The 12,635-nt window shown below is 46.5% G+C and overlaps 1 protein-coding gene across 1 annotated transcript in view; it reads left to right on the top strand.

The window, feature by feature from the left end:
- EBF2 (EBF transcription factor 2) overlaps positions 1 to 12,635 on the top strand; it is a 212,435-nt gene that overhangs the window by 144,606 nt on the left and 55,194 nt on the right. Inside the window, exon 7 of the mRNA XM_075556487.1 lies at positions 5,015 to 5,096. Coding sequence (XP_075412602.1) covers positions 5,015 to 5,096 — 82 coding nt within the window. The remainder of the gene's footprint in view (positions 1 to 5,014; positions 5,097 to 12,635) is intronic.

Genomic DNA, 12,635 nt, shown 5'->3' on the forward strand with positions numbered 1-12,635 from the left:
ATTAAATTCTCTACTTCTTTTTAAAAATGGAAATGAGGAGCTCAGTTTCAAGCTGAAAAGGATGCCCCCCCCCTTTATTTTTGGCATAGAATGAGGCTGTGTAATGGCAGCTGTTATTGGTGCCAAGTTCACATTTGTTTGAGATGCATCTCCATCTAATCTTTTTTTTTTTTCCTTGAAAGACCCTTTGGTACCTTTCACAAATGCTGTCATAAAGATCTTTGGTAAGCATCCCTACCTAATGTCATTATTACATTTTTAAAAAATAAAGGACTGGATCTAGAGTCCTCAGTGGGAGGCAAATGGAAAGGTCTTCTCCACAACTCTGGAGAAATCTTGTGCTGCGTTTTGTAACAGACAGATGATTGGCCCCAATCCCAGAGCTGGCATGGATATTATGTAGCTGGTTTTCTTGTTATTTAGATGATCTGCCCCCTGCCCCCAAATACACAGAGCCTTAATTCTGCACCTCATTTGTCCATCTAGTTCAGTGGTTCTCAACCTGTGGGTCGTGACCCCTTTGGGGGGTCGAACCACCCTTTCTCAGCGGTTGCCTGATTCATAACAGTAGCAAAATTACACTTACGAAGTAGCAACAAAAATAATTTTATGGTGGGAGGGTCACCACAACATGACACACTATTACATGGTTGTGGCATTAGGAAGGTTGAGAACCACTGATCTAGTTTGAAACTCCATTTCTGTTTGGAATGGGTTCAGGATATGGTTCTAGCACCATCTTGACATTTTCATGATCTTCTAGTATAATGCAGAACGTCCTTCTAATAATTCAGATCCTAGAGGCAAGGATTTCTTGGGGGCTACGTAACCCCCGGGCTACTCATACCCGTATTCAGATGACTCCAGCAGTATCTCAGACTCTGGGATGCATATGCTCACTAGCTTGACCATGTGTGCCTGAGGGCAAGGGCAATGTGTCTTGCATGCAACGATGCCCAAACCTTCATGGCACATACGATCAATACTGATGTGCATTGATCAAATGAGTAAGTCAATGAATTCATCAGGAATTCTCAACCTTGAGCATTTACTGTCATGAGAGCTCTCTTTTTCCCTGATGTAGGTTTCTTAGTTTTATTGTCCCTCTTGGGGCATAACAGTTTTCTCACTCTCCAAGGCACCAATCTTGTTTCTTTTCCTTTTTACCTGATTTGGTCTTTCTCCTTCCCTCACAATCTTTCCCCCGCCCACTGTCATCTTTGAGGCCTTTTTGTAGACCATGCTTGGTGAAGTTTTAAAAAGCAGCTCTATAGAGATATAATTTATGGACCACCAAATTCTCTGACCTAACCTGCACAATCCAGTCATTTTTAGTGTAATCACAGGTGCAGCGATCACCTGAACCAAAGTCCTGCCAGGCACATTGAACATCAGGTGGATCGTGTTGCCAGAAGGATCCACTTTCAGATCCTTGTTTCTACCCCTTACAAGTTATGTAACCATCAGCAACTCTCTTACATCCATGGAGACCCAGTTTTTCCTAGTGGTCGTATGACCTGTCACTCATCGGGTGGTGGTGAAGATTAAATGAGGCATTACATGTCAAGCACACAGCTTGGTGCACGGTGCCAAATAGACATTCTGCAAAAGTTCTTTCCCGTGATCTGTGACCCCTGTGTCTTTCGAGGCTACGATGGGTGGTGCACAGGGAAAGAGCTAGCGCTGATCTCTGATATTCCCCAGCCTCCTTTTCCTGCCTCAGCAGCAGCCCCAGTGGAATACTGTGGCTTGCCCCCAAACCTGTCAGTGTGGGCATCACCCAAGATGGCCCTGGTTACGCCAATTGACTCTCTCTGCTTACTTTTTCTGTCCCTCTCATCTCAGGACCAGCCCCCCACCCACCCCGGCACACACACACACACACACACACACACACACACGCGCACGCACGCACATACACACGGACTTCAGTAAGTTACAGTCTTACTCTCTTTTATCATTTCTTGCCTCAGAGTTTCCCTTTTTGGAGGGCTCTTCATGCTACATATTTTTCTCTGTCATCGCTGAACATTGATGTTGGAGGCAATCCTAGAGATAGGATAGTTATACCGCCTCCTGTCGAAGAAACCGATGACCCAGAAAGTGAGATGGTGCGATTACATCAGGAGCTGGTAGCAGGGACGGGATGCGAACCAGGGAAGCGGTGAATAGCTACGTCTGGAGTGCAGAAACTCTCTTTGGAGCATATTTCTTCCTCAGGATCGCATAACCAGGGCTGAGTTTACATCTTGACGGCACCTCTCTTGTTCCCCTTAATCTCTGGTACCAGGCCGAATCTAAAGTTGTTAGGGTTTACTCTTATGGGATGAGGTCCGAAGGCTGGCAAAGTATGGCGTACTAAGTGGCTATAATATTTATGTCCTCCCCATTATTTGGAGAAAGCGGAAATAACAATTTCCATGCCAGTAAGAATCTGCACATTTGGTCCGAATCTTGGGATTCATTTTGGTTTCCTGTCTCAGAGTGGAGAGAGCTGACATTTTCCAGGCTTCTCTGGCTTCAGGGGGATTCAGACCTGGGGGTTCCAAGGGGATGTGGTCCCTTTAAGTTACCCCGTGGCTGATGGATGGCATGTCTCCTGAAGGGCTCTGCTCTAAGACCCTGAACCCTGGGAGAGGAGGGCGTGGAGGGGAGGGATGGGGACCATCTTAGTCTAAGGAAGAGGTGAAATTGTAGGTGTCAGTGAGTCTCAGAATTTCATTTAATTCACATTGGGGTCCACATATTAAATGCCCAGGCCACATTGTTGGGGTGCTAGCAATTTCAAAGCCGATGTGTCTGCTTCAGACAATGTAAGAGAAGGCATTATACAATGTAACATAGCTCTCCCCACCCCTTGACTTCCCCCTCCCCTCCCCGCACCCCATCCAATTCCACCAAACTCTTAGTGTGCTAGAGGCAGTGAGGACTACAGACTCTGGTGGGCCAAGGAGTCTGGACCAGGTGGCGTCCATCCAAAGACTTATGAAAGGTTCCCATTTACAGGGATAAAGCAATTCCGCGGGACCCTGGTTTCTCTAGCACACTTTGTTTCGATGAAAGCTTTTCTCTCCTTTTTGCTTTCTTCCCTCCAACCCCACTCACCTCACCGTGTCTTCATCCCCATGGAGAGGTCTCCACCAGGTCTGTTTGGGAGAAGGGGCAGGGGCTAGATAAGAGGATGCGCTACGCAGTCAGAGTTCTGGTTTTAGAGGAGGAAAGGGTGCGACGGGGCGGGTGTTGGAGTCACCAGTGCCGTCTAGGGCTGGGGTCTATTATTTGGAAAGGCACTGCCTGAGAAAGAGAATGAGTGTCCAGCCCACCCAACACGGGCCCTGTAGGGTTGGTTGCTGACAACGCTGACTGGGCCACACGATGCAAGCGGGTGCAGGGCATGAGGACCTTTAAAAGACTCATGCCGTGTTTGCATTCCCACCGATCCCTTCCTCAGCCACCGGCCTCCCCTCCAAGGCAGTCTGCTGTTGGGCTGCGACCCTGGGAACTGCTGCATGAACGGGTGGGGGTGGGGCCCTGACCTGGCATTGAGGCCATTGCCCACCCCTCCCAGAAGGACTACGGTTAGGAATTGTGAACGTATACACTGGTGCAACATTACCTAACTGTTATTTCCAACCTCACACCCACCCCGATTCACAGGCAGGGTCAGGAGTATTTTGTACCAGGCGCGTTTTTAGCCAACCCGGCGCGAGAGAGGGGTTGAAGACATCTGAGGGTGCACGGCCTTCTCCCTCTCCCCCCCTTTCCCCTCTCCTGCTTGTCCTCCCACCAGCTTTTGTTGTAACTGATCATCACAATTAACTGGCGCGCCATTGGGTTCTTTTGTGTGACTGTGGGAAAAACAGATAAACAAATAAACAAACAGAGAGTCCGGAGCAGAGAATCCGACCAGCCGTTGCTTTAGGGATAGGATTTTTGGAAGCATTGTCGAGTTCGACTTATTTTTGTTGGTAAATCCTGGGGAAAAAAATGTATATCTTTTCCTTTAAAGTTCTAATTCAAGGCATGGATGTGAGAGTTCTGAAGGGACTTTGGGACTGCGGTAAAATTTCGTTGTCATAGTAACAGAAAGGGAACTAGGCCTAGCTCACCTGGGACTTCAACACTGCACAAGCTGGATTCTGTTTTTTAAGGAAAAGGGCTCTGCAAGTGAAATGAATGAAATGCTTATTGCATGTTGACGCCAACAGGTTAACATTAAATATGTAAATTGCCAAGAGGCCACTCCAGCCATTTCCCCCCTAGCTAATGGCGGTGTCTGAGAGAAGATGTCTACTTTTGAAATGGCACGGACAGGTTATGTGGGAGAACAGTGACTTTATGAAGAGAAATGGGAACCTCAGTCTGCGGCTCGCTCCCCTCATGTTTTTGTCCTGTGGGGCTTTGGCGGTGGGGGGATCCGTAGACAGCTGGGACGGAGATAGGCATGTGCTGTTAGTCATAAGCCCCCAGGATCTCCCTGTGAAGACGGGTTTTGTATTTGGGTGGTAACATCGAGTTTTCTGATTTTATAAAAACTGGTTGTGAACATCAGGGGACATTTGAGTGTGAGGGGATACGAGAGTGTGACCGGAGGAAAGCCTCGTGCGTGGTAAACCCTGGGGTACTGGGCTGTCGGGCCATTTTTTAAACCTGGAGCAAGACATTTTTGCACAGCACGGGTCACTGCTGTGGCCCAAGCCCTCCTCTGAGAGAGAGGGGCCCGGTATCCCCGTACCTACAGGGCCCGCTTCAAACCAGGAGCCCAGCTTGTGAACCACTTAACAATCCCCGACAGTGATGGAGAAGGGGGGGGGGGGGACTCTGGCTGGCGATTGAAAACATCCAAATTGGCGAATTGCAAGGGGTCAGCAATGTGCTTTCACAGGCGAGGCGGGTTGAAATTCCCCAGACCTGAAATACAATCACTTTCAAATCAAATCTAATAGAATGCAGATATAGTCTCCCTTAAACAATGTTTACTTTAAAAATGTAACACATTGCTTTCTCTTCACAGATTCTTTTTAAAATTTTTTCTCAAGTGCAATCAGAATTGTTTGAAAACAGCCGGGAACCCCAGGGACATGAGACGGTTTCAGGTAAGGGGTCTGCAGTTCTTTCTTCCCTGTTAAAGAAGTTATCCTGTTTTCGTTCTCCCTCTCCCTCTTGCTCTTTCTGAGGGATAAGCTCTCTCTGTGTGTGTGTGTGCATATATATGTGTGTGTATATGTATGTGAGTGTGTATATATGTATGTGTGTGTATATGGGTCTGTATATGTGTGTGAGCGTGTATATATATGTATTTACGGATACTGCCAATAATAAAAAAGATGACCGTGAATGACAGCCTTTTTCCGAGGGTGTTGAAGGCTTCTTCATTTGGTAGCATTTAGGTCTTGTGCCTCCACCATCCAATCCCCACGGGGAGAGGCAGCAAGCCTGCCGGAGGTCTGAGTTTTAAGCCCCGGGGCTGTCCTCCACACACACAGCTGCCCACAGCAGGCACCGTCTTCTTGATATTCAAGCCACCGTGGGATATTTCAAAGCGGCTTCGCTGTGCTTTCTTGGAAGCAGCAATGCCTTCTGTCCATCCTTTCCCCCCTCTGAGTCAGTGGGCCCTTTTTGGGGCCTTCTGGAAAGCAGCGGCCCAGACAGCCGTGGTCACTTTAAGATCGCAGCGTGGCAACAAGACCCAGGGGACTGTGACCCAGCTGCCTGGCAGTTAAATCTGCCACTAGTTTCATCACCCTTGCCACTGATGTGCTGAGAATACGAGCTAATAAAAACACGGAGCAAGGCAGAGTGTGGCAGCTTGGAGACGAGAGGAAGTACGGACCCCTCTTGGGCGCCTTCTCTAATCTTTGAAGGACCCGTATTTAATTCTCCAAATGGCTTTGCTGCCACTTGTAACCTAACAGACCAAACGCATTCCACCATCTTCTCCATCAAGAGGATTCCAGTTCCCGTCGATGCCGCGTCTGGGTACAAGGGGCCCCCATGGGGTTTTCAATGTCTAATTGCCCAGAAGTAACTGGCCAGGGCTTTCTTCCGACGCGCCTCACAGAAGAGGGTAGCCTTCGAGCACTTACAATGTTTCTGCCTCGCTCAGGGGTGGTGAAACTTTAGAACCCTGTTAAACAATAGTACGCCAGGCAAAAATTAAAAACAAAACAGCTCTAAGTAACAGGGCGATGGGGCTTGTGCGACCTGTGCTTCATGGGAAACAAAGGAGGGTCCGGGAACTTAATCCATTTGCTCTTACCCACTGGGAGCCAGAAAGATCTGTGGAATGCCTGTGGCTGCCTTTGGGGAATTCTTTCTTTGTGTTGTGATTTTTGTGAATTGTGGTTGTTGAGGACATGCATGAAGACACACCCCAACCCCACATTCTCCCCGTGTACGGAGATGAGCATTGGTTTCTTCAGGTTGGGCAACATTCACACTCTCCCGGTCTGCTTGGTGCCTCCCCCTTTCCCATCAGCTCACTGCCCCCGCTAGGTAGAGTCCTTAAAAGAGCAGTGCTCAAGGCTGACATTCTTAAACATTTTTGCATGAAAGAACTCACGCTTCCATTACATACTGGGCTCCACCCATTATGTGGCCAGTCCCACTGTCGTTCAGAGAGCTTCTGCCACTTTGCCAACGTCACCTAGTTGATCAAGATCAGAGCTATTGAACCCGGGAATTGGTGGGGGTGGGGGGTGGGGGGAGGCGCCGCAGACATACAGCCAGTGGGAGCTACTTTGACAAAGATCCCTGCTATGTTTGTACTGTGTTCTGGTTATCAAACCATCTAGCTATGCCTGAGAATTTCCTTCTGTTTTGTTACGGTATTTCAGTTAAACTACAATGACCAGGCTCCATTTGTAAGTGAAGCCATTCTTTTCTGTGATGTAGCTTGTTTCCCCTGTCTATTCTGAACATGTCCTAGAAATGGAATCCGACAGCCGGTGACCTTTGGTGGCTCCTTGCACTTAATGCAATGCTTTCAAAGCTCAGGCATGTTACACGTAGTCTGTGTCTGTTCTTCCGCCCTTCTTTTTGACTGAATACTATTCCAGAGTGTATGGATATACCACTTTGATGATCCATTCATTAATAGGTGGACGTTTGATCTGTCTCCACTTTTTGCATATCATGAATACTGCTGCTACGAACATTCATGTGCAAGTTCTTGTGTGAGCATATGTTTTCAATTCTTTGGGGTATATACCTAGGCATAGCATCGCTGGGGCGGATGGTAATTCTATCTTTAACTTTTTGAGGAGCTGCCAAACTGTTTTCCACAGCAGCTGCACTGTTTTACATCCCAGCCAGCAATGCACCGGGGTTCCAATTTCTCTACGTCCTCCCCAGCATTCGTTATTTTCCCATTTTGAAATGACCGTCATCCTAGTGGATGTGAACCGGTACTGAATTGTGGTTTGGATTTGCATTTCCCTAATGACTAATGATGTTGCACAACTTTTCATGTGCTTAGTGGCTGTTGGCATCTTACCTGGAGAATTGTCTCTTCAAATCGCGTGTCCATTTGGTAATTGGCTTATTTGTCGTTTACATTGTTGAGTTGTCAGAATTCTTTATATATTTAGGATACCAGACACTTAGATGTTGAATTTCCAGTTATGTCTCCCACTCTGTGAGTTGTCATTTTGTTCTTCAATCTATGCAGTAATTGGCCTTCTTTTTAATACTATACTTAAGATTCTAGTAGGAATTTAACTTTCAGTGAGAGTTCTTTGAAATGGAGAAGACTATATGGAGAAAGGTTTGACTATGTGCTGTACGGGGCAAATGAGAAGCTTGGATAAAGTTAAAAACATGAAATAAAACCACAGGTAGTTGGTAATGATGGTGGTGGGGAGAGCAGGTCTGAAGGAATGACGACTTTCAGGAATTCCTGGAATATACAAGGGGCTGCAAAAAGCTAGAGGCAAAATTCTATTATTTTTTCATTTTAGTTCAATGCAAATTTTTTGAGGCCCCTTGTATATGTTCTTTGGAAGAACACAGACTGTCATACTAATGTGGTGTTTCATACATACATAAAGGGAGTCTGAAAAGTGAGCCAGTTGTCCAGATAATATAAGCAACCTTCTCAATCACCACCCATAGTTCTGTCTCAGTTGCCTGTATATTTCAGGTAAAAGCATTTCAAAGTTATCATTTGGCTTAATCCAAAGAGTCAGTTACTTCCCTTCTCTACTTTTGTTCTATGATCAGAGATTAATTTAATCTCAAGAAATATTTTGTCAGGATTTGATCTGACAAACTAGAAATACACAATGTTTTTATGCAAATCACAGATCCAAATAAACTCTCCCTCCTCTGTCCCCAAACTCTGGTAACACCTGGATTCTTTAAAAAAAAAAAAAAAAAAGATTGAGAATAAGATGATTTAATCAAATTTATTTTCCAGCCTGAACCAAACCACTCTTTGATTCAGCGCAAATCCTAAATATCATAGGCTACCTAAGACATAAGACTTATTTACATACAGTGAATTTTTAACCCTCTTCTGGCCTAGTTTACTGTGAGAATCTGGTAAATGCTAGTTTCTGTCTTAACGGGGGTGGGGGAGGGGCAGGACTCATTTACACAAAGTTTTGCTTAAAATTTAGAGTTCCCAGACCTCTTGAAGAAAGACCCTTAGCATTCTATAGACTGTAGATTAAGAAACTTTGATCTGCAAAACCAGAATTAATCTACTTCCAAATAGTCATTCGATATGTCCTTTAACCACGTGATGAGGATCTGTCCCTTCAGGACTCTTCCTGGTCATCTTTCCACTCTCTTAGCTTCAAATGCCATCTGTTCCCAGATGACTCCTCGATCCCATGCTGAGCCTCTCTCCCACTCTGGAGCTGCAGACAAACTCAGAGAGCTCTACTCCCCTCCTGGGCACTCTGCTTGAATGACCAGTGAGCACATGTTTAAGGAGAACTCAATAGCATTCCCCAATCTTTCCCTTCCTTGGCAACCCAGCCCTCCTTTTTATTGCTAAAGTGTCGCTTCTTTCTCTTAAGTGTCTATTCAATCCATCTCTCTCTTGAAACACTGTAGTGCGGCTCTCCTGTCCTTGCCTGACTTGCTCAGCACTACTTACCTGTAAAGCACCTCTGGTCCTGTCACAGCCTGACTTAGACCCTGCCAGGAAGAGTGGCTGTCCCCAGCGGTGGAGGAAGCATGGCTGATGAGACACACTCAGTGGCCTCCGACAGGGCTACTCTTCTGCCAGACCCTTCTCCACAGATGCACGAGTGCTCGGTGCTCATTTCAGGTCTCTATTACAGTCTGGGCCCTTTCCATGCCTCGTGCCACTGACTGAGACCCCTTCGGTTCCCTCCAACTTGTGATCATCACACGTGCTTCCAGATTAAACCTGAAATTCTCAGGCATTTTCTGACTCTTCCTCGCAGGGCTGCTGGCTCCCTCTTCTGCACCAACATCACAAAACTGAATCCATAGTACGCATCTTGTTGCATTGCTATTACAGTTTGTCTCTCAGTAGACAGTGAGAATAATTGGTATGTTGTTTTTTTTTTCATTAAAAAGAAAAGAAGTCCTACCAATGTCTAGCATAATACTATACAGTCCATCGAGCTCAATGAATTGTTATTAAGTACATTTTTAAGAGAAAGGAAGGAAAGATGGAAGTGAGAATAAAAGATTTCCAGGGCCCTGAAGGTATCTGAATCCATGGACCATGCCTGTAGAAAGTCACTTCGGTCCCCGTTGGAAACAATTAGGTGAAACGCCCAGATTAACAGTGCAATGAAGGGAAAGAAAATAAGTTTGTGTCTAGCTTAAGCTGACAGGCTTATTAAGATGCAATGAACCCCACTCTTTATTTCTCTGCATTGTGCGTGGAAAGCAGGCAGTTGTAAAACCCAGAAGACAATCAAGCCAGGAACAAGGGGCAGGTACGCTCTCGCGTTCCACCTTCAAACTCCACCACCCGGTAGAGCTGGAGAGCCAGCAGAGCATATTGCTGTCAACCACGCTCATTAGTAACCTGTTGTTGCAAGTCACACTCATATACAAACCATGGCGACACACAGGTGCAATCATTCATGTTCTTCATTTGCCCAACCAATCTCACCGAGCACATTCTATGCTCCTGGTACTACCCTGGGTGCGAAAGGACAACAACCGTAATCACAAGTCCCTGCCCTCAAGGAGCATCCATTCTACCAGGGTGATACAGGAAGAAGGAAAAAGTGATTTCTGTCACTCAGGTGGCTTCTACGGTCTGAACGTGACTTGTTCAGAAGCAGAGCATCCTGCGTGATACACAGCACCTCTGTGGTGCCTGCTGTAAGGCAGAGAGGGGGTCAGGTCTGAGTGAGTAGGTGTCATTTGAGCACTGCCTCATCTCCGCCGTTATAATCATGGCAAGGGGGTGGCCCTTCTGAAGAGTTTGGAAGATTCCCACAGCTTCCTCAGTGTCAGGACTTTAATATCAGCCAATTCTTCACTTGAATTGAGTAGCTCCAAAGTTTTGGGTGTCCATTTCTTCCCCGCCCCCCCCCACTCCTCGACTTAAAGAATGCTGTAGGAATGAAAGAACCGTTGCACAGGCCTGGCGTGCTTCCCATCGTGCAGGTAGTGTGAGTTGGTTAATTGGGTAATTCTGGAGTTGGGAGTGTTTGACTTGACGCATCTCCAACCCCAAGTCACTTTTCATGAACTCCAGCTCTCCAATGCGAAGCTTCCTTGTAAGCACGATGAAGAGTTTTTCTGCCACTGGCTGAACTTTTCTGAGTGACTCTTGAATGTTTCACATTCACCCCCTAAATTACTCCCTTTTTCAATTAAGCAAGCCTCCGTTCCACCATAGTATTAGTCATTTTTATTTCATTTATTTCATACAATTTATGCCTGGGATAAAACAGAAGTGTACATTCAGGCCTTACATCTTCCTTTTAAAAAATAGTATTATTAATTAGAATTTAATATGCATATCATAGCATTCCATGGTTCAATCACATCAAGCAGAATTGTACAATTGCTACCACAATCAGTTTCCAAATATTCTTTTTCTACATAGACTCCTTGACATGATCTCCCTTTTACCCCTCCAACCACCATACCCTTTCCCCCGAGCCCGGGACTCTACTTGCTGTCCCTGTAGCTTCATCAGCCTTGGGTATCGTATACCAAAAGATGGAGAACAGCCTTCTAACACAACTTCAAGAGGGTGTCCTCCTCTGACGTAACGCCACTGAGCTACACACCAGTATGAACATACCAAAACCAATCAAGTACAGACAAACGTACAAACCCAAAATGCAGAAAGTTGTGGAAACCAGATCCAGTCCAGCCTGCGTCACAAGGGGGATGACAAAGTTTTAACTCCTCAAGTCAGATTCCTGCCTTTGATTTTCTATACTCGACTCTCCCAAGTGACCACTTTCCTCCATCCCTCAATTTTAGGTAGGGGGAGTTCTCCAGGGGCTTGTTTCCTGTGCAGTTCCTCAGATGAAGCTTGGGTTCCCACTGTCACCCATTGCCTCTGCACACTCGATTCGCAGCATTTAGGGTCTGATGCTGATCTCTTCTTCGACTTCGGATTATATGGATTCTAATCCTTCAGTGACTGATGATGGTGTGCTTCTGCCGTGTGGACGTAGTTGACATCTCACTTAGATGGCTGCTTGTTTGGAGATAAGCCTTTAAGACCCCAGATGCTATTTTATCTGATTGCCGGGCACCATCTAATTTCTTGGCCACATTTTGCTACAGCACCTGTATCTTCTGTGCTTCCTTTCTGAGGGCCAGTATGTATCAGGGCCATGGCGTAAGAACTCATTGCTCTTAAGTCAGAGCTAGGATTTAGTGTGAGCCCCAAACCCATTTCTGGATCTGTGCTTTTTTAAAAAAAATTATTACTTGGGAGTTAATGCACATGTCACTATCATTCCATAGTTCAATCACATCAAGCAGTTTCTAAACTCAGTTTCCAAACACAGTTTTCCATCCTGGATTCCTTGACATCACCTCCTTTTTCTCCCCCCTGTGTTCTATTTGCTGTCCCTACGGGCTCATCAATCCTGGGTTTCATTTCCCACACCGGCGTTGTCATCGTTCAACTCAAGAGGGAAGGGAAGCATCAGGATGTATGAAACAGCACATACCTTTTGAGAGGAAGAAAAATCACATCTGGGGCCTGATTGGGGCCTGATTGGTGCTGGGCTGATTCTGAGCTGATGGGCCCGGTGGGATGGAGTCTTGCAGGAGGCTCAAAGGGAACGAGGGAAGGGCTTGGCACTGGGGAAGCCACCCCTGGGAGGTGTGTCGAGACCTCTGAGTGAGTGAGAAGAAATGCACAGGGGTGAGGAAGAAGGAAATTGGGGACCCAAGGATCTATTTGACTCAACTGAAGAAAGACAGGGAGGCTGTGTGGGGACTGACCCCAGCAGGGGCGTGTGACACTCTGAGAGGTACAGTGCCTGCCACCGGCTGGAGGCAACACAAGAGCACGGGGGAAAGGAGTGTGTATGACAGAGCCACCTCACCCGCACAGTGGGGTGATGGGCAGTGCAGTGTGATCTCCTAAGCGATGCAAGAGCAAAGGGTAGGGCTACTCACATGTTGGGACCAGGCCGAGATCCATCTTACCCTTTATGATTTTGTTT

The sequence above is a fragment of the Tenrec ecaudatus genome, chromosome 8, assembly GCF_050624435.1.
Source record: "Tenrec ecaudatus isolate mTenEca1 chromosome 8, mTenEca1.hap1, whole genome shotgun sequence".
In the NCBI taxonomy this organism is placed as follows: Eukaryota; Metazoa; Chordata; class Mammalia; order Afrosoricida; family Tenrecidae; genus Tenrec; species Tenrec ecaudatus.